The sequence below is a fragment of the Somniosus microcephalus genome, chromosome 2, assembly GCF_052327205.1.
Source record: "Somniosus microcephalus isolate GS21.2 chromosome 2, FLI_Smic_1.0, whole genome shotgun sequence".
Lineage (NCBI taxonomy): Eukaryota > Metazoa > Chordata > Chondrichthyes > Squaliformes > Somniosidae > Somniosus > Somniosus microcephalus.
Window position 1 is genome coordinate 228,001,918 of NC_140988.1, and position 26,734 is coordinate 228,028,651.

A 26,734-nucleotide genomic window follows, 5' to 3' on the forward strand; every position below is an offset into this window, starting at 1 on the left:
CTTATTGTTCTACCATAGTACTATTTATAGTCCGCAGCATGCACAAGATTCGCCTGATAAATCTTAAGTTTTCCTCTAGTGAATTAACTCCCCAAGGCCTACGACACGTCAACAGGACCTTCAGGTAATTTACAAAAAAAACTAAAAAACATCACTTCTGCACTAATTATTTTTTGTATTACCATTGAAATAACATCAGAACAAAGATATGGGGAAGGTTATGAAGCCAGTAAAATATACCAGAAAGCATATTAATTTTGAAAAAGAGAGCTTTGTGTCTAAAAGTTTCACAACTTCGCACCTGAAATAAGATTGCGTCAGAGAAGTGCATTAGCACAACTAGTCATTCAATTCTGCTGGCGGGCCCGGGTGGCCGGATCCCGACTCACTACAGGATTGGCTGAGTGACAGGCAGACACCTGGAGCGCGCGCCAGGGGGCGGGGACAGCGCAAGGAGGTAAAGCAATAGACCGAGTTATCAGGTAGAGGGAATTAACATTTAAAGAGCCGGCGGCAGACGATAGGTCAGAGTTGTGTAGTACAGAAGAACCAGGAGCCAAGGGGGAAACCGTCGAAGGGTTTTCGAGAGAAACTTCCAATAAGGACATTACATTTCGATTAAGACCGATGAGCTTGTTCTGGTAAAAAAAATCACTTCCAGCTGTTTACGGAAATCATTCAATGGAGCCAGGAGCAGGACACCAACAGTGTGCTGAGGGTAATGTCCTTCGGTTGTATACGTGCCAGTTTGTAACTTTTGTTTTGTTTGCGTACTGTTGAACACTGGCCAGAGATGTTATACCGTATAATGCAACACTTGATTTATTTCCACTTGTACTGACTGCACGAATAATACATGAGCCATTTTAAGTATAAATATTTCATAATGTGACTTTAGTGCACATGTGCTGACATTTTTCAGGTGAATATATATATGAGCTATATGTGAATTCGGCTGAGATGTAAGAGTGGAATTACATAGAAATTATAACTTGGAAACAGGGCGTTTAGCCCAGTCTGTTGGTGTTTATCCTCCAAACGAGCAGTAGCCCTAGTCCCATGTGCTTTCTGTTCCCATATCCCAACATTTGACCACTTGTTTAACCTATTCTTCAATGGTGACATGACTTCTGATTCAATCACTAACTCCGATAGTTCATTCCACAGCCTCCGGGGAAAAAAAAATCTCCTGCTCTAACTTTACCATCATTCTAGTTCCCACAATCACTAGAAACGGTCTCCAAATTACCCTGTAATCTCCTCTGCTCTAATGGAAACAGACCAAATATTTTCAAGTCTTCATATTTGTATTTTTTTTACCAGGCATCACACTAGTGACTCTGCGATTTACCCTCTCCACTGTCTTAACATCCTTCCTGTAGAGTGGAGCCCAACACTGCCCATTGTAGTCCAATTGTGGTTTTACTAACATTTTATATAGATCATCTTGACTTTTATATTCAACAACTCTTGGCATAAAACCTGCCATTCCATTAACTTTTGTTATCCACTTAAGGTATTGCTTTTACTAGCATTACTAGAATTCGAAAAGCCTACTTGCTCATCAAACCTACTTCTTCCAACAAACCATGTAGAAGTTGCACTGTTATGATCTCCACTTTACTTGATTAACACTAGTCACTAGATTATCTTTGATTGCGAAGAAGAAAACTTAGTGGCCTAGAAATTCAGTATCGCCACGTTTGGGGCGTTACAGTCGAGTGTGCGCTAAATTTAGCGCCCGGCGCAACTTAGCGCTACCTTCACCAAAATTGAGTTGCATCGCCCCAAGAGGTTGCTGCTGCGCTAAAGCAGGCGGTGCACAACTATCCTAAGGCGCTAAGCTGACGAGCTGAGGCGTTATTACCGAGGGCGGGCGCAGCGCAGGTGCGGCGCGTTAGCGATTGCAGGCAGACATGCTGGCGCCGGCCACCTCTTCAAGGGGGAGGGTCGATTTGGCTTGCAGCCACGCCCTGCCATTGGAGCCCTGATTCTAGGCCTGGACAGACCTGCTGCGACATTGTTACGCCTACGACCATGGAGAAGGCCAGGGAGCGAGCGCAGCGCTTCAGTGAGGGGGCCCTGAAGGTTCTGGTTAGCGCAGTGGAGTGCAGGCGACCTATCCTCTTTCCTGACAGTGGCAGGAGGCCGTTGCCCAGCGAATATAGAAAAGCCTGGAGGGAGGTGGCAAACAGGGTGACCTCCAGCAGCATGGTCCCTAGGACCCCAACGCAATGCAGGAAGAAGTTCAATGACCTCACTCGGGTTGTCAGGGTGAGTACCCTTTCCAGTATCCTCTTCATCCCTGCATGTTCACCTCACTTTATGACCAAAGGGCCCTGAAAGCCCCAATGCCCAGCCCTCATCCAACAACTATGGGACTCATGAAAATCACATGCACATTCACCACTTTACACACTGTCAGGGCTGTTTGACCATGGGAGGCAGTGCAGGCAAGATCAGGGCTTCACACTGTTGGGGCTATTCCACCATGGAAGACAATGCAGCCAAGATCAGGGCTTCACACTGTACTCAGAGCCCGTCCTTTCTCTTGCAGGGCAAGCTGGCCCACAATAGGAGGCAGTAGCAATGGACCGGGGGAGGCTGTCCTGAACTTAAAGACCTCAGCGATCTGGAGCAGCGAGTGGAACGGATTATGGCAGGCCGACTGATTGGCCCTGTCACCACTGGAGATGCCGACCCCGTTCTGGACAGCAATGGTAAGGTCATCACCTTTTTGACCTCTTTCTATTTGTGCCTCACACCAGCATCCTTTGCCACTATCGAACCAATACAGTGCATTGCAGCACTCATGCCTCCCTTGCTGCCGCCCTGTCCCCTCACTAAAGCAACTCTTGTACCTCCCTGCTTTCAGATGCTGATTCACCAGGTGAGGAGGCGGGCCCTCAAGCTGGCACTGCGAGTGAATCGGAAGGCAAGGAAGAGGAAGCCGGAAAATCGGTGCCACCCTCAGCTGAGGCAGCCCATGGCCATGATGGGAACATGACTTCCCTGGAGGGGAGCAGGGGGGGCGGGTCTGAGGGTGAAGCTCCGGGGCCCAGCGGGCTGCAGCAATGCGGGGGCGGGTGTAGGGAAGCTCAGCGGCCTTCTCCCCAGAGGGTGAGTGTGGCCTCCAGTCCTGCTACAGTGAGTGCAGAGGAGGTGCGGCTCCTTGGTGAAATGGGCGCCCAGGCGGAGCGCAGGCACACTGAGCTCATGGCTGCAGTAGCAAGGATGCCTGACTCCATAGAGTCACTGGCAAGGAGTGTACAGGAATTCTGGGCAGCACAGGCAAGGAGTCTGCAGGACTTCGGGGCACCACAGGCAAGGAGTCTGCAGGACTTCGGTGCAGTACACGCGGCTTCCAGCCAAGTGCTTAGTCGTGCCATGCAGTCACTGGCTGGTCTGATGCAGACACAGATCAGGGCCACATGAGCACTAACTGCTGCCACCCTCGCTGGATCGGCCAGGATTCGCCGAGGCCCTCGCCGCACTGCAGCAGTCTGTGCTTCAGCAGATTGCTGCGCATACTGCAGTGCTGCCCCGTGCGAGTGCCAGTGTCTCGTCCGACCAGGGAGTGCCTGTGCTCTGTCAGGTTGGCAGCATTCCTGCTGCCAACACTGTCACACCTCCACTGCAGCTGCCACCACCCGTAGGACAGACTGCTGCCGCCCAAGCAGAGTTGGAGCAGTCAGCAGCCGGGCCCTCCAGGCCTAGAGCTGGTACAGGCCGTCCCCCAAGGGCATCTGCCGTCTCACCATCTGACCCTCAGCAGCCTTGCTGCAGCCACTGAGGTCCCATTGCGGAGGAGCTGCAGGGCAGGAAGGGGCCAATCTCGCAAGCGAGGCAGATCACCCTCGCAGACCAAAAAGTAGGAGGTGTGGCAAAATGTTGTGTTTTTTTTTGTGAAGGCTGAGGATCATGGTCATTTTTGTTTAACTTTTTTGTTCATTGTTTCCAGGTTGTGAGAGCCAGTTATGTGTCTGACTTTTTTGGGGGGTTTCTCTGTATTTGTTTGTCATGCGGGAAGGGCACAGAGTTTGTTAAATAAATAATTGTCTTTATTCAGATAGTTCAAAGTGCAAAAATGCGCAATTTGTTGCCTTGACCAGCTCGGGGTTTGCGGAGCGGGGTCCATTCATGTTCTTTCAATGGCACAAGCCATTCCCTGAGAGGGGGCCTAGAACCAACTTGCAATAAGCCGCTGACGGATGGCCCTTGCACTTTGTGCCTCCCTCCCGTCTTGTGCTCCTCCTCCTCCTCCTCTGGTGGTCCTCCAATGTCTGCTGGCAGTGGCTGAGTCCTGAGGATAGCCAGGTTGTGCAGCATGCAGCACACCACAACGAAATGGGAGACTCGCTCAGGCGAGTACTGTAGGGCTCCCCTGGAATGGTCCAGACAGTGGAACCGTTGCTTTAGCACGCCGATTGTGTGCTCAATGATGTTCCTGGTCGCTTGATGGCTGTCATTGTATCGCTCTTCAGCAGGGGTGGTGGGCGCACGGAGCGGGGTCATCAGCCAGGTGCACAAAGGATAGCCCTTGTCCCCGAGAAGCCAGCCTCCCGGGTGAGCTGGGGCTTCGAAAATGTCTGCCACAGAAGTCTGGCACAGGATGAAGGCGTCGTGGCTGCTGCCTGGAAAGCGGGCATTGACAGCTAGTATGAACTGCCTGTGGTCACACACCAACTGCACGTTCAACGAATGGTAGCCCTTCCGGTTGCGGTAATCCTCGGCATTCTCTAGAAGCGCCCGCAAAGCCACATGCGTGCAGTCAATGGTGCCCTAGACCATGGGGAAGCCCGCTATTCTTGCAAATCCCATTGCACGCTCTTGCTGCTTGTCATGGGGAAGGAAATGTACTGATGTCTCCTTTTTGAAGAGGGCATTCGTGACCTGGCAGATGCAGCAATGCACCGCGAACTGGGAGATATTGGCAATGTCCCCAGTAGTGGATTGGAAGGAGCCGGTGGCGTAGAAGTTTAGAGCCACTGTCACCTTCACTGCCACCGACAGAGATGCCCTGCTCCTCAGCTGAGGCTGCAGATCTCTCTGAAGCAGGTGGCAGATCTCCGTGACCACCTCCCTTCTGAATCGAAGCCTCCGAATGCACTGCTCCTCAGGCATGTTGAGGTAGGAGAAGTGCTGGCGGAATACCCTGGGAGGGTAAGGCCTCCTGTGCCGATGCCTGTTGGCCCTCCTCCGTCTGGCCATGATTGGCACTCTCTCTTGGCGTCTCTGAGCCCCCTCAATGCAATGGAGAAACCCAACATTTCCACCCATTGCAGCCCCCATTATATGTGGCCACTCAGGGCAATGGCACTGAAAAATCAATCCGACTGCAAAGCTCTGGGCTGAAGCCAGAAGTACCTGTGCGAGTGCTGAGTCAAATCAGAAAGCTCTCTCCCTTTGTCTCTCTGCAAATCTCGGCTGAGATGTAAGAGTGGAATTACATAGAAATTATAACTTGGAAACAGGGCGTTTAGCCCAGTCTGTTGGTGTTTATCCTCCAAACGAGCAGTAGCCCTAGTCCCATGTGCTTTCTGTTCCCATATCCCAACATTTGACCACTTGTTTAACCTATTCTTCAATGGTGACATGACTTCTGATTCAATCACTAACTCCGATAGTTCATTCCACAGCCTCCGGGGAAAAAAAAATCTCCTGCTCTAACTTTACCATCATTCTAGTTCCCACAATCACTAGAAACGGTCTCCAAATTACCCTGTAATCTCCTCTGCTCTAATGGAAACAGACCAAATATTTTCAAGTCTTCATATTTGTATTTTTTTTACCAGGCATCACACTAGTGACTCTGCGATTTACCCTCTCCACTGTCTTAACATCCTTCCTGTAGAGTGGAGCCCAACACTGCCCATTGTAGTCCAATTGTGGTTTTACTAACATTTTATATAGATCATCTTGACTTTTATATTCAACAACTCTTGGCATAAAACCTGCCATTCCATTAACTTTTGTTATCCACTTAAGGTATTGCTTTTACTAGCATTACTAGAATTCGAAAAGCCTACTTGCTCATCAAACCTACTTCTTCCAACAAACCATGTAGAAGTTGCACTGTTATGATCTCCACTTTACTTGATTAACACTAGTCACTAGATTATCTTTGATTGCGAAGAAGAAAACTTAGTGGCCTAGAAATTCAGTATCGCCACGTTTGGGGCGTTACAGTCGAGTGTGCGCTAAATTTAGCGCCCGGCGCAACTTAGCGCTACCTTCACCAAAATTGAGTTGCATCGCCCCAAGAGGTTGCTGCTGCGCTAAAGCAGGCGGTGCACAACTATCCTAAGGCGCTAAGCTGACGAGCTGAGGCGTTATTACCGAGGGCGGGCGCAGCGCAGGTGCGGCGCGTTAGCGATTGCAGGCAGACATGCTGGCGCCGGCCACCTCTTCAAGGGGGAGGGTCGATTTGGCTTGCAGCCACGCCCTGCCATTGGAGCCCTGATTCTAGGCCTGGACAGACCTGCTGCGACATTGTTACGCCTACGACCATGGAGAAGGCCAGGGAGCGAGCGCAGCGCTTCAGTGAGGGGGCCCTGAAGGTTCTGGTTAGCGCAGTGGAGTGCAGGCGACCTATCCTCTTTCCTGACAGTGGCAGGAGGCCGTTGCCCAGCGAATATAGAAAAGCCTGGAGGGAGGTGGCAAACAGGGTGACCTCCAGCAGCATGGTCCCTAGGACCCCAACGCAATGCAGGAAGAAGTTCAATGACCTCACTCGGGTTGTCAGGGTGAGTACCCTTTCCAGTATCCTCTTCATCCCTGCATGTTCACCTCACTTTATGACCAAAGGGCCCTGAAAGCCCCAATGCCCAGCCCTCATCCAACAACTATGGGACTCATGAAAATCACATGCACATTCACCACTTTACACACTGTCAGGGCTGTTTGACCATGGGAGGCAGTGCAGGCAAGATCAGGGCTTCACACTGTTGGGGCTATTCCACCATGGAAGACAATGCAGCCAAGATCAGGGCTTCACACTGTACTCAGAGCCCGTCCTTTCTCTTGCAGGGCAAGCTGGCCCACAATAGGAGGCAGTAGCAATGGACCGGGGGAGGCTGTCCTGAACTTAAAGACCTCAGCGATCTGGAGCAGCGAGTGGAACGGATTATGGCAGGCCGACTGATTGGCCCTGTCACCACTGGAGATGCCGACCCCGTTCTGGACAGCAATGGTAAGGTCATCACCTTTTTGACCTCTTTCTATTTGTGCCTCACACCAGCATCCTTTGCCACTATCGAACCAATACAGTGCATTGCAGCACTCATGCCTCCCTTGCTGCCGCCCTGTCCCCTCACTAAAGCAACTCTTGTACCTCCCTGCTTTCAGATGCTGATTCACCAGGTGAGGAGGCGGGCCCTCAAGCTGGCACTGCGAGTGAATCGGAAGGCAAGGAAGAGGAAGCCGGAAAATCGGTGCCACCCTCAGCTGAGGCAGCCCATGGCCATGATGGGAACATGACTTCCCTGGAGGGGAGCAGGGGGGGCGGGTCTGAGGGTGAAGCTCCGGGGCCCAGCGGGCTGCAGCAATGCGGGGGCGGGTGTAGGGAAGCTCAGCGGCCTTCTCCCCAGAGGGTGAGTGTGGCCTCCAGTCCTGCTACAGTGAGTGCAGAGGAGGTGCGGCTCCTTGGTGAAATGGGCGCCCAGGCGGAGCGCAGGCACACTGAGCTCATGGCTGCAGTAGCAAGGATGCCTGACTCCATAGAGTCACTGGCAAGGAGTGTACAGGAATTCTGGGCAGCACAGGCAAGGAGTCTGCAGGACTTCGGGGCACCACAGGCAAGGAGTCTGCAGGACTTCGGTGCAGTACACGCGGCTTCCAGCCAAGTGCTTAGTCGTGCCATGCAGTCACTGGCTGGTCTGATGCAGACACAGATCAGGGCCACATGAGCACTAACTGCTGCCACCCTCGCTGGATCGGCCAGGATTCGCCGAGGCCCTCGCCGCACTGCAGCAGTCTGTGCTTCAGCAGATTGCTGCGCATACTGCAGTGCTGCCCCGTGCGAGTGCCAGTGTCTCGTCCGACCAGGGAGTGCCTGTGCTCTGTCAGGTTGGCAGCATTCCTGCTGCCAACACTGTCACACCTCCACTGCAGCTGCCACCACCCGTAGGACAGACTGCTGCCGCCCAAGCAGAGTTGGAGCAGTCAGCAGCCGGGCCCTCCAGGCCTAGAGCTGGTACAGGCCGTCCCCCAAGGGCATCTGCCGTCTCACCATCTGACCCTCAGCAGCCTTGCTGCAGCCACTGAGGTCCCATTGCGGAGGAGCTGCAGGGCAGGAAGGGGCCAATCTCGCAAGCGAGGCAGATCACCCTCGCAGACCAAAAAGTAGGAGGTGTGGCAAAATGTTGTGTTTTTTTTTGTGAAGGCTGAGGATCATGGTCATTTTTGTTTAACTTTTTTGTTCATTGTTTCCAGGTTGTGAGAGCCAGTTATGTGTCTGACTTTTTTGGGGGGTTTCTCTGTATTTGTTTGTCATGCGGGAAGGGCACAGAGTTTGTTAAATAAATAATTGTCTTTATTCAGATAGTTCAAAGTGCAAAAATGCGCAATTTGTTGCCTTGACCAGCTCGGGGTTTGCGGAGCGGGGTCCATTCATGTTCTTTCAATGGCACAAGCCATTCCCTGAGAGGGGGCCTAGAACCAACTTGCAATAAGCCGCTGACGGATGGCCCTTGCACTTTGTGCCTCCCTCCCGTCTTGTGCTCCTCCTCCTCCTCCTCTGGTGGTCCTCCAATGTCTGCTGGCAGTGGCTGAGTCCTGAGGATAGCCAGGTTGTGCAGCATGCAGCACACCACAACGAAATGGGAGACTCGCTCAGGCGAGTACTGTAGGGCTCCCCTGGAATGGTCCAGACAGTGGAACCGTTGCTTTAGCACGCCGATTGTGTGCTCAATGATGTTCCTGGTCGCTTGATGGCTGTCATTGTATCGCTCTTCAGCAGGGGTGGTGGGCGCACGGAGCGGGGTCATCAGCCAGGTGCACAAAGGATAGCCCTTGTCCCCGAGAAGCCAGCCTCCCGGGTGAGCTGGGGCTTCGAAAATGTCTGCCACAGAAGTCTGGCACAGGATGAAGGCGTCGTGGCTGCTGCCTGGAAAGCGGGCATTGACAGCTAGTATGAACTGCCTGTGGTCACACACCAACTGCACGTTCAACGAATGGTAGCCCTTCCGGTTGCGGTAATCCTCGGCATTCTCTAGAAGCGCCCGCAAAGCCACATGCGTGCAGTCAATGGTGCCCTAGACCATGGGGAAGCCCGCTATTCTTGCAAATCCCATTGCACGCTCTTGCTGCTTGTCATGGGGAAGGAAATGTACTGATGTCTCCTTTTTGAAGAGGGCATTCGTGACCTGGCAGATGCAGCAATGCACCGCGAACTGGGAGATATTGGCAATGTCCCCAGTAGTGGATTGGAAGGAGCCGGTGGCGTAGAAGTTTAGAGCCACTGTCACCTTCACTGCCACCGACAGAGATGCCCTGCTCCTCAGCTGAGGCTGCAGATCTCTCTGAAGCAGGTGGCAGATCTCCGTGACCACCTCCCTTCTGAATCGAAGCCTCCGAATGCACTGCTCCTCAGGCATGTTGAGGTAGGAGAAGTGCTGGCGGAATACCCTGGGAGGGTAAGGCCTCCTGTGCCGATGCCTGTTGGCCCTCCTCCGTCTGGCCATGATTGGCACTCTCTCTTGGCGTCTCTGAGCCCCCTCAATGCAATGGAGAAACCCAACATTTCCACCCATTGCAGCCCCCATTATATGTGGCCACTCAGGGCAATGGCACTGAAAAATCAATCCGACTGCAAAGCTCTGGGCTGAAGCCAGAAGTACCTGTGCGAGTGCTGAGTCAAATCAGAAAGCTCTCTCCCTTTGTCTCTCTGCAAATCTCTCTCTCTCTCACACGGGAGTGGTCCAAAATGGCTACCACAAAGAATGCAGGAAGAGTCCCCTTTAAATAGCGTCCCCACAGCGACTGGGAACCGTTCCACTCAACCAGTCGCTGCGAGCGCCAGGCGGAAAGAAGGGGGGCGCCACTGAAGTTCCAGTTCGGGGCACACCAAGGGCGTTGCACCATGAAGTGATGTTAGGATCTGTGCGCGCAGCTGAGCGGGTGTTGCGGTTTTGCGCCGCCGCTAAATCTTCACTCAAGTTCGCGAGAGGCGCAAATCGCGCCGGGCGCTAGCCGCTTCGCGCCCCACTTATCGCCCTCTTAAGGCGCTAGCGGCTGGCGCTACCAACTGAATTTCTAGGCCAGTGAGTCTAAAGTTAAACCTGACAATGGCCTATGGAATGTCTCTTGACCCCAAAGTAAATGAATGCTAAAGAACATCAACCTTGCATTACAATCTACATTACTCAACCTTAATTAGTTGTATTACAGGTGTGATGTTTTTGCAGAGAAAAAAAACAGTATTTCAGATTTATGTATCCTCTAGTTCTGTGATCACTGTTTAAAGTAAGTAAAATTGTGTGTACCATTGTGTCCCCTTTCAGTTTTCTTTTCTCTATGGTTGTAGCATTATAACTTGGATAAATGGATGGAGAAACACATTTATTTGTGATATTTTGAGTGAAAATGGATAGCAAGGGTGGCACCATAATGAGAATTTGTTCCAGTAAATTTAGCATCTATGTAATTGTGGCTGCTACTGGTAGATTGGGAAAATTATTTGTGAAGACCTTTTGGCACACTGTCCAACTTAGCATAGCATCTAATAAATACCAGTATTGTACCTACACAATTGAATGTACTGTAGATAAATGCATTTTGTCCCTCAGGCAAATTTACCCCAGTATGCTGCTGCTTTATGGAGGAGTTGAGGCAGGGGTTAATGGCAGCACATTTTCTGTACTAAATGGCTGCAAGTCGTGTGTTTGCCTTGTGTTTTTTTTTAAAGGTTTCTGTCCTCTGAGACATGAATTTGTCAAGTGCGAATACATTTCTAAAATATATAAATCCAGGAAGAACAGTGTCTACTCTTTACACCCATTCTCTTCACAAAGAACACTTGGTGTATATTTGCACTGCAGCTACTAGTCCTTTCCTTGGATCGCCACCTTGTGGTGGAGAGGCTTGCGTGAACCTGTGAGCGGGGGCACAGCTCTTGGCAGGGTCACCCAAGGCGGTAAGGTCAAGGGGGAGGTTCCAGACGAAGTGCGATCCATACCAAGTCCTCAACGGTAGAACAGGCGGATGGCGGTGGTAACTCTGAGTCACTTTGGTTCAGGGGCTGCGAGAAGTACCACAACGGCTGTGAAGGCGGAAGAAGGCTGCAGCAGAGAGGGGTCTCCAGTCGTCTCGGTTTTTCCTTGCCACTGGACCCTGGCCCCTTTTCTGTCAAGGATCATGTGGTGGCTGGCTGTGCACCAACCACCCCACGCTAAAAGATACCACGCACGGCGTCCTTCAGAGGGATCTACATTTACCTCTACAACACGCCAGCGTAAAGTCCTGTGGCGATCAGTAAGTGGTGATGGGGGCAGGATTGTGAGGTCTGGAAGCTCCTAATCACAAGCTGGCACACTCGGCGGTGGGTGTCTGATTCAGTCGTCTGGCTCGTGGATCGAGGCAGGGGAGCCCCCCGGCAGCTTCATCCACGACTGAGCATCCCTATTTAGGATCCGCTCTGCTCGCTCTGAACAGGGAGGGGGCTAGAAAAGGTGCCCCACAAATAGCCTGCCACAATAACACCCTGTCTGGAATACCGCATCCAGAAGGGTCACCAAAATGCGGTCCTAAAGATAGAAAATTGAACTTCGGAGCATGGAATGTGCGGACACTAGTAGACAGTGCAACAAGTGATCGACCGGAGAGAAGGACGGCCATCGTATGCAGAGAGCTGAAATGATGCAACGTTGATATAGCTGCCCTATCTGAAACTCGATTAGCAGGTCGTCAATTGAAGGAGGAGAAGGGGGGTTACACATTCTACTGGAAAGGGAAGCCAACGGAAAACCCCTGGATCCCCATGGAGTTGGATTTGCCATCAAAAATGAACTTGTTAGCCAACTCTCTGAATTTCCTGTGGGAATCAATGAACGCCTCATGAAAATGCGTCTAACCCTATCCAACAATCAGATGGCAACAGTTGTGAGTGCTTATGCTCCCACCCTGGATTCGCTAGATGAAGTAAAGGAGATCTTCTATGCTGACCTGGATAAAACCTTGTCTGGTATCCCAAAAGACGATAAAGTCATTCTTCTTGGACTTCAATGTCAGGGTCGGTCGGGATTACCAACGATGGAAAGGCATCATAGGAAAAGAGAGCATTGGAAAGTCCAACTCAAACGGACTACTTCTTCTCACTGTGCTGAGCACAACCTCATAATCACAAACAATTTCTTCCGACAAAAAAACAAGTACAAAACCTCCTGGAGGCACCCCCGCTCAAAATTGTGGCATTTCATTGACTATGTCATTGTACGGGCAAGGGGTCGTCGTGATGTTCTGGTCACTAGGGCCATGTTCAGCACTGATGACTGCTGGACAGATCATCGCCTTATCCGAGCAACTATGTCCCTCAAACTAAAGCCCAAGATACGTGCTCAGAAGAAGCAGTTCCGGCCAAAATTAAACATTGAATGCCTTGAGGACACTGCCATACAGCAGTGCTTTCAGGATTCCATCAGGCAAAGTCTTCCAAAGGAATACCCACATGATACTGGAGAACATTGGGAACTGCTGAAAGTCACTATCCACAACACCTCCCAGAACATACTCGGTTTTAAGTCCAGAAAACATCACGACTGGTTTGATGAGAACGACTCAGAAATTGAGCAGCTCATAGAAAGGAAAAGGAAAGCTTTCTGCGCCTGGCAAAACAACATCAGCAGCAAGGCCAAAAGAGAGGCTCATGCTAGAGCTAAGGCAGATGTCCAGCAGAGAATAAAGGAGATGAAGAACAACTGGTGGTCTCAAGTCCCTAGAAATACAACGTATGGCTGGTACTGGGGACTCTAGAGGCTTCTTCAGTGCCACCACGGCAGTTTTCGGACCAAGCTACCGTGGCTTAAACCCCTTACGCTCTAAGGACGGTTTAACTCTGCTGAAGGACAAGGAGGCAATTGACACAAGATGGAGGGAGCATTTTCAAGAACTGTTCAACTGACAGTAGCGCAGATCTGGAGTCCATCAATCAATTACCGCAGAGACCAGAAAGGGAGGAAATGGGGGCACCCCCAAGCACTATAGAAGTGCAGAATGCCATCAGGTCCATGAAAAACAACAAAGCTGCCGGCTCAGATGGGATTCCAGCAGAAATCCTTAAAGGTGGCCCTGAGCTCCTGACACACATACATGCCTTCCTCCTAAAAATATGGCAGCAGGAAGAAATTCCACAAGATCTCAGACGCTTTGATTGTTACTATCTTTAAAAAGGGGGAAAAGTCGGTGTGTGGTAACTACCGAGGTATCTCCCTCCTTTCTTCCACAGGAAAAGTGCTTGCCCGTGTCCTTGCTAACAGACTTTTGCCGTTATCTGAGGAGGTGCTTCCGGAGTCGCAGTGTGGTTTCCGACCATCCAGAGGAACAGCTGCTATGATCTTCACAGCACGTCAATTACAGGAGAAATGCCGTGAACAAAAGCAACCACTGTTCATAGCTTTCATAGACTTAACTAAAGCTTTTGACACCGTCCACCGCCAGACTTTATGGCATATCTTGTCTAAGCTTGGTTGCCCCGATAAATTCATCTTAGTTCTGAGGCTGCTACATGACAACATGTCCACAGCAGTTCTCAGCAGCAGCGGTTCTATTTCAGAGCCCTTTACAGTTGAGACAGGAGTAAAACAGGGCTGCATCATTGCTCCAACCCTTTTTGCTGTGTTCATCTCTGTTATCCTCCATCTCATCGGCAGTGATCTGCCCACCGGAATTCAATCCTTTACCGTACTGATGGCCGACTTTTCAATCTCAACAGGCTTAAGGCCAAGAGCAAAGTCTCCATCACTACCATTGTGGAGTTACAGTGTGCAGATGATAACGCCATCACAGCTCTTTCCGAGCATTATCTACAAAAAACCTTGAATGCTTTTTCCAGAGCCTACAAACTTCTGGGCCTCACCATGAATATAAAGAAAACCCAGGTGCTCCACCAGCCATCAGCTTGCAACTCCTCCCTCTATAAAGATTGATAATAACACCCTTGAAAATGTCAACACCTTTCCATATCTGGGTAGCCATTTATCCTCCAAAGCTGACATTGATTCTGAAATCCATCACCACCTGAGTTGTGCATGTGCAGCCTTTTCTAAACTGAGGAGAGTCTTTGAAAATCATGACCTCCAAGTCCAAACTAAAATTCTTGTATACAAAGCCATCATCCTTCCCACCCTTTTATATGGAGCTGAAACCTGGACTACGTACAGTAGACATCTCGAAGCCTTAGAGCAATACCACCAACGTTCTCTACGCAAAATCTTGAGGGTTAGCTGGGAGGACAAGCGTACCAACTGGAGTATACTTGAAGAGGCCAATATCTACAGCATCACTACGCTCATCATACAGCATCAACTCCGATGGATTGGACATGTCATTCGCATGTCAGACTCACGTCTCCCAAAACCAGTTCTGTACTCCCAGTTGAAGGAAGGGCAGAGGCCTCCTGGTGGTTAAAAGAAGCATTACAAAGATAACATCAAAGTAATCCTTAAGTTCCATATCGATATTTAATAACTGGGAGGAAATCGCACTGGACAGAGACAATTGGAGAAAATGCATCCACAACGGTGCCGCACTACATGAAAAGAATCTCCAGCGTGCCACTGAGGATAAACGCCAGCGCCGTAAGGAGAGACAACTTAAGAAGACCCATACTCCAGTTACTACCAATAGTCTTACATGCCCACACTGTAGTAGTCTGTGGATCTTGGATTGGCTTCCACAGCCACCTGAAGACCCACAAGTAGATGACTGATGAAGGACTTACCATACTCAAATTCGAGTGGTCGCCGATGATGATGACTAGTCTGAGGCCAGAAGATGCAGTTCGGGTTCCAGGCAGAATCCTGTTCACACTCTTTGGCTCCTGCCTCACACGTATCATCTTGGCCTGGAAATTGTGGTCAGTGTACGCCTCCGAACCGAAGAACAGTATGAACTTACCTGGTCTCTCTGGAGCTTCGGGCTGTTCCGGACCTGCAGGTGTACGCCTGTGTAGGGGCGCATGTGGTTCACAAGTGTCCCTGGGATCATGTGGGCCAGGCTAACCAATTTAAAAAAGGGGATTCCATTTACGTACGGAATCCTCATAAGCATAATCGAAATCGTCTAACAAATAAATAAAATTTCATACCACTTAAATAAAAATAAATGATCACATGTTCAAAATGAATTAAAAGATCTTTTAATTAAACATTTTAAATAAAAATGTAATTAAAAAAAATTAAACATTTTAAAACGGGATAGAATTTGCCTAAACTAATTGTAAATTTATGTGAATGTTTAAATCATCATAGCCCAACTCTGCGAAAGCGACTTTGCAGCAGATACGGTGGATCTGTCCAAACGAAACTTGACAGATCACAGTTCTGGGTTTTCGTGCATGCGCAGCGCATGCGGAAACCTGGAACTAGTGGGGCCATTCTGAAGGTTTCCGACAGCGTGTGTCGGAAGCACCGTAAAATCAGGGCCATTATTGTTTAAATAAACTTGGCAGCCAATCTGCACAGTTTTCTAATTCAGAGTCTTGTAGTGCTACCAAGTGAACAAAGCCACGAAGCACTCTTTTTGTTACCTGAAATGAGTTTCCAAGCTTTTTAAGCTTAATACAGAGGCAAGCAGAGATGGACTGGAGCAACGTAGTAAGGGTTCTATAAATCGTCACCTGGAGGAGTGGAGCCACTTGGCTAGGACTTACTCAGTCACTTAAATCTGTTTGTCCTTGTGATCTTGTTCAGAATTCTAAGCTGAAAATGATCTTTTCCCACTCTAGAAATATTTTTGTCAACTTTATAGCATTCAAACTTCCATTAGAATACTCCATGTTACATTTGTACTGTGTAGCCAGCATTAGCTCAGAAGCCACTTTTTCCTGAAGCTGCAAGTAATTTAATGTACTCCCAGCTTGAATTGGGGATTGTTAAGTCCGTGAATGATTGAGACACGGACTAGCAGGAGAGAAAACAAAACGATCTTTACTGGTGGAGGCATAAACGACTCTAAACAACAGAGGCTCTCTAGCGCCTTTTATACAGGGGTGGTCACTGCCGGTACTGCAGCCTGAGACCAGTTATTCTCTTAAAGGTACATACACAACAATTCCTCCCCTTTTAGATAAACAGTACATAACATTCATTTAACAACTAATAACGAATTACAATCACAATTACTGTTGCTAGATACATTGGTTAAGTTTAAGCAATTATAAGTTCAGTCTTTGAGGAGGCTTCCTGATTCTGTCTGGATAACGCCTCTTTGGGGTATCAGGTTCTTCTGGCAATGTTGAGTTGGAATCAATGTCGTTGTTTGGTTCATCTTCCAATATTACTGGGTCTGCGGTGGCTGCAATTGGAACGTCAATTTCATTACCAGGTGTATCAGATCGTGGTGTGGAGTTGACGTTTTCCAGTGACTCTAGAATCTGGTCAGCATGTCGTCTTACAATACTCTCCCCAACGTCCACGGTATACTCTCCCCAACGTCCACGGTATACATGAGAGGTCCTTGTCGTGTACAAATCGTTCCTGGCTGCCATTTCTCAGTGCGGTAGTCCCGGGCCAAAACTGGTTGACCTATCTTAAAACTCTTGGTCGGCCTTTCATTCATATTCTGAAACTGCCTGTTCTCCACATCTCTTCGGACATTTGGCTTAACCAAATCCAAGCGGCATCGTAGTCTTCGATTGTAGAACATCATGGCTGGAGTTTGGTTGGTAACCGCATGTGTCGCATTCCGGTAGGCAAACAAGAAGTTGTCCACCTTGTGTTGTAGGGGTATATCTTCATTACACATTGCCTTGATAGCCTTCTTGAATGTTTGGACAAACCTCTCGGCCAATCCATTAGTGGCTGGATGATATGGGGCAGATGTGTAATGCTTAACACCATTGTTCTTTAAGAACCTCTGGAACTCTTCAGACACAAACTGTGGTCCATTGTCAGAGCAAATCTGTTTAGGCAGCCCATTCCTGGTGAATATGGTTCGTAAAACTGTGATAGTTTTTTCTGTGGTGGTTGAGGACATTTTTATTACCTCTGGCCACTTTTGTGCAGCCACTGCAATTAAAAACATCGAGTCCATGAAGGGACCAGCAAAATCAATGTGCACCCTTTGCCATGGAGATGAGGGCCACTCCCATGGATGCAGAGGAGCTTGTGGTGGGGCGTTTTGGATCTTCTGGCATCCTGCACAGCTCTTGGTCATCTCTTTGATTTCTCTATCGATTCCCGGCCACCACACAAACGCTCTGGCTAAGCTCTTCATTTTTACCCCACCCAGATGACCCTCATGAAGCTCATTGAGCACTCTATCCGTCAACTTAGGTGGAATTACTACTCTGGATCCACACATCAAGGCTCCTCTGCACACTGACGGCTGTTCTCTTCTCGGCGAGCATGCTGGCAGCAGTGGTTCGCCATGTGCTGGCCATCCCTTCCCCGTTAATTCATAGACCCGTGATAGTGTCGGGTCATTCCGTGTTTCCTTTTCTATGTTTGCATTTGTCACAGGGAGACATTCGACTATGGTCGAGTGGAATAACTCCATTGGATCCACTGCAAGGTCTTCTTCTTCCACCGTCGGCAACGGTAGATGTGACAATCCATCAGCATTTCCATGCTGTTTAGTTCCTTTTGTACTCGATTTCATATTGGTGTGCCCCTAGAAAAAGGGACCATCTCTGCAGCCGTTGTGCTGTCATTATCGGTACGCCCTTCTGAGGGTTGAAAATGGAGACACGAGGTTGATGAGCGGTTAGTAGAGTAAATTTTTGACCGTGCAGATAGTGATTGAACTTCTTCACCCCCCCACACTAGGCTGAGGGTCTCTCTGTCAATCTGGGCGTAGTTACGCTCGGCAGAAGTTAAAGAGCGTGACGCAAAAGCTATCGGCCTCTCTAAACCATCAAGGAATTTATGTGACAGTACCGCCCCAATGCCGTAGGGAGACGCATCACACGCCAGCCTGATTGGCAGTGCTGGGTTGTAGTGAGCCAATACTTCCTTTTGAAGTGATTAAGTCCTTACTCTTCTGAAAAGCACGCTTACAATCATCGCTCCATTTCCATGCTACCCCCGTTCGTAGCAGGGCGTTCAGTGGGTGCAGAATTGTCGACAAATTCGGCAAAAACTTATGATAGTAATTCACCAACCCGAGGAATGACCTCGGCTGCGACACATTTTCAGGCGCTGGGGCCTTAACAACCGCTTCAATTTTGTCAGGGGACTTATGTAACCCCTCTTCATCAATCACGTGGCCACAATACGATATCTGTTTCTTAAAAAATTCGCACTTGGGGCGGTTGGCTCGCAGCCCATGTTCCCGTAGTCTAGTGAGCACCTGTTATAGGTTGTTAAGGTGTTCACTGTCATCTTCACCTGTTACCAGGATGTCGTCCAAGTAACACTGAGTCCCCGGAATCCCTTGCAGGACTTGTTCCATCGCTCTTTGCCATATCGCCGGAGCCGATGCTACTCCGAATACCAATCGATGATACTGGTAAAGACCTTTGAGTGTTTATCGTGGGATACTTCCTAGAGGACTCTTCAACCTCCATCTGCAAATATGCTTGTGCTAGGTCAATTTTTGTAAAACGCTTCCCTCCAGACAGCGAGGCGAAGATGTCTTCTATCCTTGGAAGAGGATATTGTACTGTGCGAAGGACAGGGTTCACCGTCACCTTGAAATCCCCACAGATGCGAATCTTCCTTGGCTCTCCGGACTTACTGGTTAACGTTTTTTTCATGACCAGAATGATGGGTGTCGCCCACTCGCTCCAGTCGACCTTAGACAACACGCCCGCCTTCTCCAGATTCTCCAGCTCTGCCTCGATGGCTGGGCGAATTGCATATGGTACCGGTCTCGCTTTGAAAAACTTGGGAACTGCATTCTCATCTAATTTTTATCGAGGCGGTTACGCCTTTAAGCGTGCCCAGTTCTTGTTGAAATACCTCTTTGGCGTTAGCTAAGATTGTTGACAATCGTCCAGGAGTGACGTCTTCATCTTTTTTACCGTCCACCGTCATTGCATGAATGGAATGCCAATCTAAGTGTCAGGGTTGGGGAGCCACGGGGCCGTGTAGATACGGGGCCGTGCTCTCCGGGCAAGGTAGGTTCTGGACCCAAATGCAGAAACCAGGCTAGAGGCAGGTATACAATCTTAAGGAACAGTACTTTATTCATTACTTAACTAGATTCACACATAACTAGATTCATACAAGGAACACAACAGCATACGTAAGAACTCGAGACAGGAACACCGCAGCATGCATAGAACTCGAGACAAGAACAATATACATAGAACTCGAGACAAGTTACAAAACGGTTAGTCAAGAATAGGAACTCCGGACAGCTTCCATGAGGCAACCTACTTGTCCATACTGAGCTGGGATAAGTTTACCACAAGCGCAACCAGCTTGCCGAGACGAGACAAGCTATCACGAGGGGCTGCCGCAGGGGTAACAGGCTTATCAATACAGAGCTCGAGACAAGTGCCAGCATGGCAACACGCTAGTCCAGCCCAGCACCTTATCAAGACTAAGAACAACAAGAACAACAAGAACACAGACTTAGTTACATCTTAAATACAGAGCTTGAGAGAACTATGGCAACCAGCTAGTCAAAGCCAGGAGCCACAGAGCGAAGGCTAGTCCCCGGTTCCCCGGTTAGGACTGAGCAAGGAGGGAAGCAACCACAGAACTTATATACCAAGAAAACCAGGTGAAACCCATGAACAGCTAACAGGCCGTTAAGAATTAACACAAGAGGCTAGGAACAATTAACAAAGGGCTAGAACCAAACAAGTGAAGGTGCCATCTAGAGGCTACAGAAGGAACTGACTGGCACCCTCACACAAACTTAATCTTCCTGATCCATTCCCGTCCCAATAACGGTGGTCCACCATTTGGCAGTATGTAGAGATACAATTTCCGTATTTTCTTGCCATTGTATTCGACAGGCACCCTTATTTTTCCTCTGGGGTATACTTTTTGCCCCGTATATGTCGTCAAGACGATGGATGTCTCTCTCAAGGGTATGTGAGAAAATAGCCGCTCGTAGTCTCGTCGATTCATGACGGTTAGCGCTGATCCTGTATCCAATTCCATTTTAACTTGGGACCCTGCTATCGTGAGAGTGACCCAAATGGTTCGGTGATCCTCTTTTGCGATTACATTGTGAAGTTTGAGACAGCTTAGTCTTCTGTTTCCGGATTCACTATCGCTCATCTGGTCTTCGGAACTACTGTCCGTCATCTTTTGTACTTTCTTGTACGGTTCCTTAGTAGCCTTTTTGTTGTCGCTGGTCTTCTTCCCAGACTTACAAACTCATGCAATGTGTCCAATCTTCCCGCATTGTCTGCATATTTTGTCTTTGGACCAGCAGTCCTTCTGGTCATGGTTAGTTCTGCCGCAGCGATAACATTTTGCAAATCCCTGTGTCATTTCGTGGGTGCCGTATTCCTGTGGTTTTTGTTGAATTTCTGCAGCTTCCCTGGCTGCTGCTTCATACGATACTGCCACGCTGAAAGCCTTATCTAGCATCAGCTCTTTTTCTGCAAGTAACTTCTTCTGTGTTCCTTCACTCAGGAGTCCACAGACAAATTTGTCCCGTAGGGTATCTGCCAGTCCTGCTCCGAACTGGCAGTGCTTTGATAGCTTGCGTAGTTCCGTAAGATACTCCGCATTGCTCTCATCTTTGTGCTGAGTTCTCCTGTGGAATTTAAATCTTTCTGCTATCAACAGCGGTGCAGGGTTTAAGTGCTCATGTAGAACAGCAACAATTTCGTTAAAACTCTTCGCCTTCGGTTTGGCTGGAGTAATCAGGTCCCGCAATAGGCCATACTTTCTAGCGCCCATTAAGTTTAACAATATCGATGCCTTTTTCCCCTCCGCTATATCGTTTGCCTCGAAATATACCTCGACTCTTTCCACATACGTGGTCCAGTCCTCTAATGTATTCTCAAAAGCAGTGATACAGCCAGTCTTCGGCATCTTGCAAATCTAAAATGGCGCCTCCCGCGCTTTTCCTTCTTCCCCGCTGTTGTTAGCGCTGCTTTCCACGGTTTCTTGCGCGTATTCTTTTTCTTTTATTATTTTCCCATCGTGGAGCGGACCCTCTGGGACACTTCCCTCCCTCTTCTGAGGTCCGAACGCTGCCCAGCTTCGAAATACCGGCCGCGCCCTGTATGCTCCACCCTCTCTCTCCTTGCTTCCCGACTCGCTGCCCGACCCCGTTGCAGCCCAGGAAGGATCAGAGCACTACCTGCCACCAGCCCGATTAGCTGGGAAACCACGGACCGAGGAACCCGGCCTGGCTCTGGACAGTCTCTCCTGCAAAGCCTTGAACCCGATGATTGACAGTCGACGCCCGTTCCTCGAGTTTCAATGGACTTTTTTTTAGCTCCGACCTTCAACAACGTCGTCGGAGCTGTTGCTGAGTTGCAGGTAAGTTCGTTTCTAACTTGTCGCCAGTATTAAGTCCGTGAATGATTGAGACATGGACTAGCAGGAGAGAAAACAAAACGATCTTTACTGGTGGAAGGCATAAACGACTCTAAACAACAGAGGCTCTCTAGCGCCTTTTATACAGGGGTGGTCACTGCCGGTACTGCAGTCTGAGACCAGTTATTCTCTTAAAGGTACATACACAACAGGGATAGTGGGTGGAAGAAGGCTACCAGCTCACTAAGTCGGATGGAGAGAAGAGTGTGAACATAGGAACAGGAGCAGACCACAAAGCCGCTCAACTCTTTCAGCATTCAATTTGATCATGGCTGATCAATACCTGAACTCCATTTACTTGATTTTGCTCCATATTCCTTTATATCTTAAGATCTCAGTTTTGAAAATTTCAATTGATCCAGTATCTACAGCTTTTTAGGAGAGAATATTCAGGATTTCACTCTTTTTGTGTGGAAAAAGTGCTTCCTGATTTCACTCCTAAATGGCCTAGCTCTAATTTTAAGATTATGCCCACTTGTTCTGGACTCCCCCACTAGAGGAAATGGCTTCGTTGCATCTACTTTTATCGAGTCCGTTTATCATTTTATAAACACTTCAACAGATCACCCGTCAACTTTCTAAACTCAATGTAGTAAAAGTTTATGCAAATTGTCCTCCTAATTTAACACTTTTTAAGCCCTGGTATCATTCTGATAAAATCTGTGCTGGACCATCTCCAAGGCCAATATCTCTTTCCTGAGGTGCGGTGCCCAAAACTGAACACAGTACTCCAGATGGGGCCAGACCAGGGCTCTGTACAACTGAAGCATCACTTCCTCCCTATTTATATTCTAGCCCCTTTTGGGGTTGAAATTGAGGGGGAAGAAGTAGAATGTCTCTACAAAGTAGGAGGGTTGGAGGAGGAGAAAATGTTTCTGTGAAATGGTGGCTAGTTGGATGAGTTACACTGAGTCTCAACTGGGTTCAAAGGCAGTCGAGTGCCTCTATGAATTGGAGTTGGAGGGTTGTGTGCAAGTGACTGTTGAGGTAGCTTTTGGGGAAGTGATCTGGTTGCATATTCAAAAGTTAGGTTATTTTTTAATCTAAAAGATTAATAACCCATTGACTAGAAAGCAGCATTTTTAATGTAAAAATTCAAAATTCTCTTGGGAGAGGGAGATATGACCCTAGACTGTGCTTTCAATGTTTGTGTTTTGTCCTTCAAGGCTTTTATCTACTTATGGTTTTATTCCCCTTGCGAATTGGATGCCACGTTTGCCTACAAAACAACAGTGACTGCACTTTGAAAGTAATTCATTGGCAGTGGATTCCAGCTTTTGGAAATTCTGAGGATGTGAATGCCGTTGGTACACTCCCCATGTTTGTTCCCTTAAGTCAGTGTGCACCCAGCGCACAATTGGTCCAGCTATTCATCGCCTGATTTGGCCCAATCATGTCAGTAATGACCAAGTCTTGCCATTCTCCGTAAATCCCTCCTACTATTCCATGATCATGGGAGCCAAAGACCACCCAGAATTTATTTTCTCATGATTTAGTGACTTCTCAAACACCTTTGCCTCACCCCTTCCGCACTCCCTTCCAGTACCACGTGTGAAGAGCTCGTGGATTTCTTTATCTCTAAGACTGAAGCCATCTGTGCAGCTATCCTTAACTGCTATTCACACCCCCTCCCCTCAATCTTCCTAGTATCTCTCCTATTCTAGCCTTGATCATCTGTCTTTTTCTATCTCCCCCAGATAAGATCATCTCTTTCATGAAACCCATTCCCTCAATCCCCTCCCTATACAACTTCTGACCACTCAACTACCCCCACCCCCTGACCTCGAAGCTGGCTCACATTTTTAACATCTCTATCTGGTCAGACACTGTCCCTCTCCCTTTTCAAAATTAACACCCTCCATAGAAAATATGCCCTTAACCTATTCATCCTCTTCAATTACTGTTCCGTCTCTAACCTCTCGTCTTTAAGGTCTCAAATGTTTCATTGCTGTCCATCTCTCCCAAAGCTCCCTGTTCAAATACCTTTAGTCTGTCTTCTGTCCTGCTCACAGATCTGAGACTGCCGTGGCCAAAGTTAGAAATGACCTCCTCTGTAACTTGACTGATCTATAGCATTTGATAGTCAACTGTGCCATCTTCTTCCATTGCCTCCTTTTTTGACAGATTCTGTGGAACTGCCCTCACATGGTATCACCTGTTGAAATGTAGTCAGTGTATCTCTGCCATTTTTCTATTTCTGCCCTCATACAAACACTTCTAGTGTCCCCCCAGGGTCTATCCTTGGTCCCTTTGCCTCATCTAAATGAAAATACTACAGCTTGCAGCATTTCATTTTCAAATGGATAGTAACTCGTCGGTTTCCGATAAATCAACATCATGCCTAACCATATCTATTCCGTATGTGTACAAGAAAACCTTCAAAAATGCAGCAAAATATCTTTAGGTATGCAGGAGAAACCTGTATACACTGCCAAAAGATGGTACTCAAATTTTCCAACAATTTGTAAGCTAAATGTTTTTTTACATTGGAGAATGTTTCTCCTTGCTGTTTGGGCATTGCTGTTTACATCTTTTGGCACCAAAAGCACTCTGGGATTTGTGGTGCACTGAATGAATTCTCCTCATCAAAAAGTGGCTTTTCACACCATCTTTTGGTTAATTAGAAATAAAAATTAGTTTTGATGAATTGAATATTCTGAGAAGTGTATTCTTTTTATTAAAAACAAATCCCAAACTGGCTCAATTAAATTTCTAATTTCTACAAAAGTTGTTTTCCCATTAAACTCTGCAGTAACCTAACTAAATCACAAGTGAGACATTCAAATGCAACATAAAAAATTCACATGCTGTGGTGGTTTTGTGTTTAGATATGGAATAGAAACATTTTTTCTTCTATAGGCCTCAAGGCCAGACAAATAGTATTTAAAAATGTTGTTTTTCCCTACAGGTTCCTTAATTTCCTTAGCCTGCCCTTCTACGACTCAACAGGCTTTATGTCAGATCATCAATATAACCGAAATAAAAGATGTTCACTCCCACAAAACAAGTGAAAAATTAAATGGGACAAACTTCGAAACAATAGCTTGGCCTGGAACGCAATACAACTTGTACATTGGGTTGGCCCTAGCAGTCACCTCTAGTCTCTTCATTGGATGCAGCTTTATACTTAAGAAGAAAGGCCTCTTACGTTTGTCTGAAAAAGGAATTACCAGAGCTGGTAAGTCTATTTTTAGCATTGAGATTTTTTTAAATTTCAAGGATCACATGAAAGTCTAATTTACTAGAATTATTGACTTTGCAGAAATAAATTCTGGCTGATCAATGCTTCAAAGTTTAAAGTGTAATTTGCACATGAGCTTAATATAAAAAATTGCATGTGTAGATGAGCATTACATTAAAACCTTGTTTCTATGCCTGCTGTTTTGAGGTGGCTCGTAAACAAAAGAGCATGTTATTTCCCTGTATATAACCAGACATTGCAAGGCACATTCTGGGCTGGCCAGTCAGAGTCTTGCATGCAGTTCTTTCTTTGGATGAAGTGAGGATCCCCTGGATGCTTTGTTTACCTGTCCTGCTTAGGCATTTTGTTTCAACAGCAAAGTGCGGTATAACAGTGCATGATGAACAAAACAGGCAGTCTTCCTGCCATTCTGACCCAGCTAACCTATATTTTTGGAATTCATTATGTACTGTTGGGTGTAGACTGACAACTAGTTAGTCAGCTATGTTGCAACATGCTAAAGAAGGTAGAGATCCTAAACTTCGGTTTTATCTTTATGAAAAATTTAACTTTTCTTTTGTATATCTTTAAGAAACAGAATTTATGTGCTCTTAAAACCTCCTCTGAATGTTAATGTTGGATTAATTTGATAGTTCATGGTATAGCTGCAATATTTTTATCTCCTGGACAGTCATCTTCATGATTTCAGCAAGGTTGCATGAACTGCTTCTCGGTTATAGTGCGAAAAACCCGCAGAATGCTATTTTTTTTTTTTTAAGTTGATCAATTGGGGGGGAATTAATAAATGACTTTTTTAATAATGTAAAGTTATTGAATTCTGTTGTTCAGTAATGAGTCTGGCACTAAGTTCTGCCCCATCCTCCTCATCAATCTCTTTCTTTCTCTTCTCCCCTCCCCCAAAACATGCTTGCTGGGGGCTAATCTCACTAGCTTCTTTCCTACCTTGCTCACCCTCGGCCTCTGCCACTGCATCAACAATCACAACCCCCTCCACATTTCCCTCCATAATGTCCGTTCACTCATGAACAAGGCCCTCCTCCAAGTTTTAAAGTGATAGATTCTTCAGTTTTTTCACCCTGAAATGTTGGCAATTTTCTTTTCACTGTGGCGCTGTATTATTTACACAGAATGAAGAAGGCTAAACCCACAGTAATTAATCTAACATTTAATACATTATTCGTTGTTTATAATGATCTCGTGCTTTGTCAATCAGTCTTTTATGCTTGCTCCTTTTAGACATTTTGCCCCAAACCAATTTTATACTTGATATGTGATCTGTTTCAGAATGTTCCAGATATTTGTTTATCAGGATAGCTTAGTAATAAGTCCTTTTTAGATCTCACAAAAGACATTTGTTCTTTTGAGCTTTAACTTCTGTTAATCTGAATACCTGGTAACTTTAATCACATAAAAAGGCAAGAATTCCTTTCAGTGATGCAGTCTAGTACCCAGATTTTTATGGCTACAATTAAATTACAACATGGAAACAGGCCATTTGGCCCACCAGTCTGTACTGCCATTTTCTTCCCCATGAACATAGTCCTAATCCCATAAATTTGGTCTATTCCTGTGTCCTTTTATTCCCCTCTTCCTTCAACTACCTGTCTAGCCCGTTCGTAAGTATTTACATGGTCACTCCTTCCATTACTTTACTGATGATTTGGGAGGAGGCGAATAGGATGGTAATTGCTTAGGCTTGATCGATCCTGTTTTTAGTTGGTGGGAAATAACCTGGGCAATCTTCCACATTATTGGGTAGAATCCAGTGTCATAACTGCACCAGTGTATCTTGGCTAGTTCTGGTGTGGAGGTTGTCAGTACTACAGCGAGATAGTATCAGGGCCTGCAGCCTTTGCCGTATCCAGGG

At 47.5% G+C, this 26,734-nt stretch overlaps 1 protein-coding gene across 3 annotated transcripts in view; it reads left to right on the forward strand.

Annotated features, from left to right (window-relative positions):
* Positions 1-485: 485 nt before the first annotated feature.
* The window catches only part of LOC147123250 (magnesium transporter NIPA2-like), a 52,973-nt gene continuing 26,724 nt past the window's right edge, over positions 486-26,734 (forward strand). The window contains exons 1-2 of one of the 3 annotated variants that reach the window (XM_085969825.1): positions 486-718; positions 24,574-24,843. In XM_085969825.1, coding sequence (XP_085825951.1) covers positions 682-718; positions 24,574-24,843 — 307 coding nt within the window. In that variant the 5' untranslated portion in view covers positions 486-681. Of the gene's footprint in view, positions 719-7,106; positions 7,193-24,573; positions 24,844-26,734 lie in introns of those variants that run through there. The other 2 variants (XM_085969833.1, XM_085969818.1) reach the window with 2 other exon arrangements.